Genomic DNA, 8,859 nt, shown 5'->3' on the forward strand with positions numbered 1-8,859 from the left:
CTCTCTTGCCTCACTTCTGATTGCTTTCTTACCAGTGTGCACTTTGATGTCTCCCCTTTTATGATCCAGTGAGTTTTTCAAAAACTTTTCATACTTTGGTCCAGTGGATCTCCCCCATACCTAGTCTCATTCCTTTTCCTATCCCCGCCCTTCCTGTAAACTTTCCTTTTCCCTCGACACGGTTTCAGTTGTACTTTACACCAGGTACACATATGACTTTATGTAGTTATATAAAATCTAGGTCCCAAACCGAGAGACAAAATGTATGTTTAATATGATTATTTCCAGCTCTTACAAGTGACATAACTTTGTTCTTGTTTATGGCTGAAAAACTTTCCATTGTGTATATGTACACTTTTTAAAATTTTAATCCATTTGTCAAAGGGTAGATACCTACTTTGGTTCCCTGACTTAGCTATTGTGAACAGTGCTGCAGTGAACACAAATGTGATGTGTGGATGCAAAGCCTGGCTTTTTTGAGTTCATGGGCTAGAATAGTCTTTCTTCACGACAAGGATAAGGCAGGGATATCAACAAAAGGCTTAAAAGAGGTGAAAACAACCAGGGGGGCCGTAAAAGCTTTATTATCAGCAAACTGTCATTAATTAAACAGCCTTGGGTTTCCAATTAAAACTTGAGCATGTCCAACCCAAATGTCCACTTGGAATGTTAGCATGACCAATGCAAACAGCGGCGTGACTAATTAGGATGGCTATTGGAACAAATTACAGCGCTGTCCTCATCAGTGGCAACATTGGTGTGACTAATTACAACCTGGGAGTTTAAATGGTTGGGGGTCTTTGACAGTAGTGACAGCAGAAGAAAACCTAGACACATTGTAAGGCTCTTTAAATGTTCACCAAAGCAGTGTCTGGAATGCTGATTCCCAGACAGAAGTTCATGGGTATCATCCTAAGATCACTGGGCAGCCCACAGGGATCGTGCTTTCAGTTGTCATGTTCCTAGGTGTTGGCCTCTAGTCGGTGTTTAAAACAGATGAAGTCTTTCATACCCCCCCCCCGCCTTTTCCCCCTTAGATCTCAGCACAACAAAGTAATTGTCTTTATGGATTTTACCTGTGGAGTTGTCCTTTTGTCCCTGTGCATAGGAAGCTGTATCTTCATGTTGTGGTTCATCCTCAGTTGTTTATACTAACTTATTAGTTTCCTACTAACTATAACTCTGCCTTCAATGTCTCCTCTTACCTGTTTTAACTTTTATGATTTCTTTTGTGTGTACAGTGTCCCTGTGTGTGCACACAGATGCACATGATATATATCCCACATGCTATGACATATATGTGGAGGTCATAAAAAAGTTTCAGGTGTTATTTCTTGCCTTCTACCTTGTTTGAGACAGCTCGCATGGCCTGTGAACATCAGACTAGGTAGTATGCCAACATTCATGGACTCTTCTGTGTCTGCAGCCCATTTCTCCATAGTAGCATCAGGATTATAGACATTTGCTACTATGCCCAGCAACCTATGACATAGGTTCTAGGGATCTGAACTCAGATTCCCACATTTACATGGCAAGCCCTTTACACATTGAGCCATTTCCCTAGCTTTTGTTAGATTTTTGAACTAGGGTTATCTAGTTTGAAAACTGCCTTAAGTTAGTTTTAGAACAAAGCATATAGATTCAAGGATGGAGAGACTCAGAAAACCAGATGTAGAAAGGGAGGGATATGGGAAGAGGGAAGGGGGTATGGAAGAGAGTATGTGATAAACAAGGAAGATTCTGACCATCTTACGAGCTTCACGTACTCAAAGCCAAGAGAACTCATCATCTTGGTGTATCCTGCCTCCCCCACCCTCCCACCTCACCCCCACCCAGGGGAAGAACTGCTTAGGGTGCTTTCCAGCCTGCTTGGCCTCAGCAACTGAAGTCTGTGGATAGTATGTGTTCAGTGAAACCATGGCAGGCCAAGTGTTCACTTCCTGGGCTCAGGGAATATTTTTTGACTGCCCTTTTCAACATTTTATTATTTCTCTTTAAATTCTTTGGTTCACAACATTCCCCTTCCCACTGCAGCTTGGAAAACAGGATGATACAGCCAACAGAAATGAATTCTAAAGTCAAATAGACTGTGATTGACGTTATGTTCTTAGCTAGCAGATTTGCTTATTCTCCCTGGCCCTGTTTTCTCATCTGTAAAATTCAGATTCCAGTGTTTGCTGCCAAATCCCTGGGGAGGTGTGTTTAGGAGAATGTGTACAAAAGCAGCCAGCAGTGCCTAGTGCAGAGAAGGCACTCAGCAGACCTGAGTTTGTCATTAACTTGGACATCTCATCTGATTCCTTGTCACCAAGCATCCTATGTGTCTAATGCCGTAGTGTTCCGGTTTCTGTCCTGTCATCCAGCCTCAAGTCTGGCTGACCAGGAAAAGGCTGTTTCCCTGGCCTCGGGCTCAAGAGGCCTTCTAGACACCTAGTTAATTCAGCTAGTTTGTAGCTCGGATTCATCAAAGACTGGTGGCCTTTAGTGAAGTATCTATTCCTAGTCAAACTCCCTTTCCTCTGTTTTGGTTCATGATGACAGGATAGTTTGGTGTCTCAGAGATCAGATCATCAGTCTTTGTGCTGGGGTTGGGTTGCCTGAGATGATACTCGATGTTCAAACCATGCAAGAGGTTGTTTCTTCTTCAGTTGCTCTTCTGGTTACCATGTATGTTCTCAGGCCTGCATGGATAAGGGCCTACCATACACCAAGATTTTAGCCATCAAAACATCACCATTTGCTGATGGAAAACATACTGCCATGTACCTCTGAAAAGACTTCTGGTTCTTCATAATTCCACAGCAGTTGTCCTGCCTGTATCCTTTGTTGCGTCCTCTTGCTTAATAAGTGTGTGTTAATGGCAGGCTTGGTATCCAGGAACTGGGGTATTTGGTTGTCTGCTGCTGTTCTAGTGACAACAGGAATAGAAATAATAAACTTGGTCATTCCACAGTAAGTATAGAATAACCTTTTCTATATCCCATAGTAGCTACTTGTAATTTTGATATTGTTCAGGAAAGAGCCATCTCACTGGACCACTCGTAGGAATCCACTTTATACTCTGACTTCTCTGGATTTATTGTAATAATGTCTTACTTTGAGATTTGTTGAGACAAGAATGATCCTTGATTGTACCCAAGAGCTGGTCTAGAAATTCAAAAACTGTGTTGTCAGCAGGAATTCATATTCATTTGTTCTGTTGCTGCTTCGCCTTGAAAACAGAGATGGAAAATGTTCATCATTTGAAAGTGCCTATTCATTTTCTCTGAAAATAATTAATAGTAGTTACTATGGAGAAATATTTTTTGAGAAATGTCTTTCAAAGATGCTGGGTGATGTCAGGGGTTGTGCTGTCCCCAAATAACCTAGGGCCAGCCAGACCTCTCCCTAACAGATCTGTGACTGCTATGCAGTAGTTCCAACCCTCCGCTGTTACACAGTGTAGATGTTGTCTCATGTGCTATGGACAGAACTGCTTCTGGTCTTGTTGCCATGGCGGCTTATGATGCTGAGATCCATTTTTGCCTACAGGAGCTGCTAAGTCGCACATCTCTAGAGACTCAGAAGTTGGATCTCATGACTGAAGTGTCTGAGCTGAAGCTCAAGCTGGTTGGTATGGAGAAAGAGCAGAAAGAACAAGAGGAAAAACAGAGAAAAGCAGAGGTGAGTGTGATGCACCATATTGGGGTTGGGTGGGGGTAGGGCCCATGTTGCACTAGGCTTCTAGGCCATCTGGCCAACTGCAGTCCCAGCAGTCACTGGGTACCAGGAATATTCATGCACTAGAGACACAATGATCTGTTTAATACCAAGTTATCAGGTTTTGCTGTCATTGCACATTTCAGCAATGCCCAAACCACTCAGTTTTGGCTTTAAGGCTCTATCCTCAAACTGCTGACAGGGATGGAAAGGGAAGCAGTTGAGAACGAAGGATCAGACACATGTGGAGAGACACAAGATGTCTTTTGTGAAAACTAAGGTAATGACAACAACAGGAAGGAAGCTACCTCCCAGAAGGCTTGAGATAGTTTTCATTGCCCACACTCCCCAAGTCTGTGCTTTTTTTCCTTTCCTCTTGATGGGCTGTGTGGGTGAGTCCACATTCAGGCCATCTCTGAAAGAATACTTGCTTGTTTCATTTTGTTCTTCAGACTCCATATATCATGGGCTAGAATATGCCAGCATCTATTTTGGATAGAGTTCAGAGAGTTTTAAGTGCAGAACACCCCTTTCCAAGGAGCAGTGTGTTTTAACTTAGATAATTGCCTTCATGTTTTATGTTCACACTTGGCATTGTAATTCATGGAAGAAGGGAGTTCTACATTTAGGAAAACCTTGGCTTGTTTACTAACTGATCTATTCATTAGCTCTCTGGACCTCAACAAATTAGTTACATAATTTGTATGAACATCAGTTTCTTTATAAAAATAGTTAATGTGCTAAAGACCAATTAAATCACAGATGTTGAGTGTTATCATTGTATTTGGCATTTTGTAAAAACTTGATTTATATTCAGTTCCCTCTATTTATCCCTCTCAAGAAGTCAAAAGATGGAAATTGGTCCTTTCTGGGAAGTGCTAACATTATTTACATTGACCTGCCATGTTTTTCTGAGTCGATAATAGAGCTTGGACCACTTACAGTATTCCAGGGGATGTTCCTTGCATTGATTTTGAGAGCATGTTTCTCAGTAAGCTGTGTAGTGGCCAAAGAAAGAGACCTGTAGTAAGCTGTATACAGGAGCTCCTATGGAGAGTGCAGGTTGTTGGATCTCATCTCTGGCTTTGAGTCATGCTTGGATATTCCCTAGCTTTGACCTCCTGGCCATTAATTTAACTCCCAAATATCTAATTCTTCTTTTTTTTGCTTATTTATTTCTATAAGATGGTAGTAATGCTTGCTCTTTCTTAAGTCATTCTGAGGACTGAAGGAGAACTTGTGTATGTGGCCCTTAGCTTAGTGTAGACCATGTAGTAGTAGCTAGCTTTTATTGATTGTATTGCTCACATTGACAATGGAAAGGTAAACTATGACACATTTTTCACATGCTGAAAAGTTCACCTAGACTGAAAGCTGATCTGTGTGGACTCTTCATTGTTCGCAGAGAAACAGTCAAATCTCCTGGGTTAGTCATTTTATCAGTGCTCCAGGGTATATAATATATATGAGCATGCATTAGGGCTCAGAGGCGGAACTCAATGACCTCTGGGAAGGGTGTACATTGTCAGAGACTCAATTTAAAATGATTAAGGAAAAAAAGGGGGGGTAGGGAAAGAGGAGATAAAGGAGTTGATAGAAGACACAACTTGAGAAGTCTAAGGCTAGAGTACAGCATGATTGGAACCAGACAATCTCAGCGTGCATCTAAAAGCCCATTTTAGGGCAGTCCTTGATTCTCTGTTTGCCTTGTTCTCAGGAAGGCTGACCCCTTCATGTCAAATGTAGCCATCCATAGCTCTAGACTGACATCTATAGAGAGTCTTTCTTAAAGATTCCAGCAGAAGCTGTAGGGTCATTGTGGGTTTCATGCCTGACTGCGCCTGGCTCTCCGGGGATAACAACACTTGGAGTGTGTGAGTGTGAAAGTCAGGCTATCTGTGAAGAAAATGCAGAATTAGTGTGGAGCTAGGTAACCCAGTTCCTTTTTGAGAATTTCAGAAGGAGATGCATTTCCCCTTCTGTGATACATGTACTAAAGTAGCCACCTCCCCAGTAGCTTGCTTTCTTCTCTGAAGGATTGTTTTCAAATCCAAGTTTGGGGTGGTTTTCCATCAGGCTGTTCATGCATGAGGCAAGCTCCTGGCCTCCATCCTGCAAGATCACTGCCCTTCAAATATTTGCCAGTACAAATATTAGGTTTCCATGTGGAGGAATGTTGTAGGCTGTTCAAACCTGTGAGAGGCAGTGAGCAACCACATGACCTGAAACACATTCCTCCTTATCGTAACTGAACATACTCTGCTGATCGGCCCAGGATCTCAGCCTCTGTTGGTAGCTATCTGGAGAACCAGTGGCTGAATACCATGAGTGCCGCTTAAGCCTTATTGCTGTCATGTGATGGAAATGTTTGAGTGAGAACATTTTGCTAGATCAGGTCACTTGTGGTTGGAATTACGTGAATAAAGGGAATGCCTGTTCTGTTTCTATACTACACCATTTTTTTTTTTTTAACCAGTGAGTACTTGTGCCTAAGGCTGAGTGTGGTTTAGCAAAGGCAAGACTTTGTTTTTCTTTTTGAGATAGCCAGATGGTAACATTTCTGATAGTTAACTTTGTGTCACTGTGTTAGACATTTTTCTTGTTGCAGTGACAAAATCCCCAGTAGAAGCAAGAAGGGGGAAAAAGTTTATTATTATTGTCATCATTGTTTTATCATCATCATCATCATCATCATCATCATATTTACTTTTTGAGGCAGAGTTTCTCCATATAGCCCTGCCTCTTCTGGAACTCCCTTTGTGGACCAGGCTGTCTTAGAACTCAGAAACCTCCCTGTTCCTGCCTACCTAGTGCTGGTATTAAAGGCGTGCACCATCATACCTGGCTTGTTATTTATCTTTGACTCACATTTAAGCAATACAGTATGCTATGGTAAGAAAAGCATGGTCAGTAGGACTCCACTCATGGTAGTAGAATCTAAAGGCATGGCTTATTACTTATCATTAGATCAGGAAATGGAAAGAGCTCTGATTAGAATAAGGCTGGGTTCAGTCCTAAGTGACCTGCTTACTCCAGCCAGACTTCACCTCCTAAATGTTCTAGAGCCCCCCAAGACAGTGCCATCAGATAGAGACCGGTATAAACACGTGAGTCCATGAGGGTCCTTCCACATGCAAACTCTAACAATTACCATGGCAAATAGGCATGCAAATAAATTGGAAGAAGGCAGATTTATAGGCTCAGTGTTTCAGGAGTTCCAGGCTGGCTTCACTGCAGTGAGGCAGAACACTGACAGTAGGAGCATGTGACAGAGAAGGCTGTTCAAGTCATGGCAGCTAAGGAGTACAGAGAAACAGGAAAGGGTTGAAGCAAGATACACCTCTAAAGTCATGCCTCTGTTGAAACACTTTCTCTAACCTGGCCCCACCTCCTATGACTTTCCTTTTTTACCATGAAAGTATAAACCCATCAATGGGATAATCAATGAAGTTATAGCCCTCATGATCAAGTCACTTCCCCCAAAATCCCATCAGCAAAGTCTTTAACACATGAGCCTTCCCGAGTGAGGCATTTCACATTGAAGCTATAACACTTCTCTCTGCAGCTTGGCCATTGTCCTCAGATTCAATTTTTGTTTCAATGAAAATAGGGTCAGTTTTTAATAGGATCACTACACTCTATTCTGATCATACCCTAAGTCACTGTGGCTTCAGTCAGTGCCCTGCTGCTTGTGCTTGAGTTGTACAGATGGTACTGGTGGCCAATCTGTGAGACCTCGGGCCTTGGAAGTACAGGCTTCCTGATGACTAGCCTTTCCAAGGATTAGGTCTGTAGTGGTACACGTGAGAAGTGGGTGAATACAGATGTTTGCTTTAGTTTTCCTCATTAGCCTTTTACATCCTTCCTGGGTCATTTCAAGCTCCCCAGGACTGAATATTAGATTTACTTCTGAAAGGCAGGGTTGTAATAGAGTGACTGACATGGGAAGTAAATACCAGATGAGAGGATGGAACGTGAAAGAAAACCTTGGTGGTATCCTAGAACACGTCCATCAGAAGGGTCCTTTAGAAGGATTCTCTCTGAGCCGGTCTAGATTATGGGGCGTGAGGGTGGGGCACAGGTGGATCCCACTGGGGGACCCAGCAGGCTATGAGCAGTTGTCAGAGTCAGGTACAGAGAGCTAGGACAGACTGTGGTGTCAGCTCGGTGAATCAAGAACTAGAAGTAATTTTCAGGATTTTCTTGTAGAGCAACGGTGCCTCACAACACACAGTTTTCTTCCTGTGCTCTGTACCTGGGAAGGAAGAAATTCTAATTTCTGAACTAGAGCAGCCAGAATGATGAACTTGGACCACAGAGCAAGTATAGGGAGGACTGTATTTGCTGAGAGCTGAACTGGCCTGCTGAGAAGAGTTTTAATATTTTTGTTTCATTGATTTACCTTTTGTTCTTTTAATATTTATTTATTTATTTATTTGTATGTATATGAGTGCTCTATCTACATGTGCATCTGCATGCCAGAAGAGGGCATCAGATCTCATTATAGATGGTTGTGAGCCACCATGTGGTTGCTGGGAATTGAACTCAGGACCTCTGGAAGAGCAGACAGCGCTCTTAACTGCTGAGCCAGCTCCCCAGCCCTTAGTTTACCTTTTCATGTATATGAAAGAAACTTTAAAAAAAAAACAACAAAAGTTCATAAGGGTGAATAACAACAGATGTCATATACTTGTCCTCCAGCTGGCTGGCAGGAACCAGTGCTATCAGTTTGTCTTGTATTCTTCCAGAGTTATCTTATGTAAGGACACACACACACACCATGTTCATGAACACAGAATACAGACACACTCACTTTTATTTTCATACTTTCCTTTCTTTTTAATTTTTATTTTATTTTATTTTTTCACACAGACTGTGACTGTCCTCAAACTCACTTTGTAAACCAGGCAGGCCTCAAATTCAGAGATCCAACGGCTTCTGCCTCCCAAGTGCTAGGATAAAAGGAATAATCTTACACTTCTTTCCATGGCAAGAATAGTAAACAGTAAACCATTCTTCATTTATATTTATGTCTGCATATTTTCTGCCATCTCTCTATGCCCCCTGTAGTTAACAGAGTTCTTTGATGGACATTTAAATTGCTTCCAAGTTTGTGCTGTTCTGTGCAGTGTTGTAGTAAGTAATTGTGTACATGTGTGA

At 42.1% G+C, this 8,859-nt stretch overlaps 1 protein-coding gene across 6 annotated transcripts in view; it reads left to right on the forward strand.

The window, feature by feature from the left end:
* The window catches only part of Ppfibp2 (PPFIA binding protein 2), a 142,601-nt gene that overhangs the window by 93,398 nt on the left and 40,344 nt on the right, over positions 1-8,859 (forward strand). For all 6 annotated transcript variants that reach the window (XM_055597388.1, XM_055597383.1, XM_055597384.1 and 3 more), the window contains one exon: positions 3,532-3,663. In XM_055597388.1, the coding sequence (XP_055453363.1) occupies positions 3,532-3,663 (132 nt within the window). The remainder of the gene's footprint in view (positions 1-3,531; positions 3,664-8,859) is intronic.

The sequence above is a fragment of the Psammomys obesus genome, unplaced genomic scaffold (assembly GCF_907164565.1).
Source record: "Psammomys obesus unplaced genomic scaffold, mPsaObe1.curated_primary_1811, whole genome shotgun sequence".
NCBI lineage: Eukaryota > Metazoa > Chordata > Mammalia > Rodentia > Muridae > Psammomys > Psammomys obesus.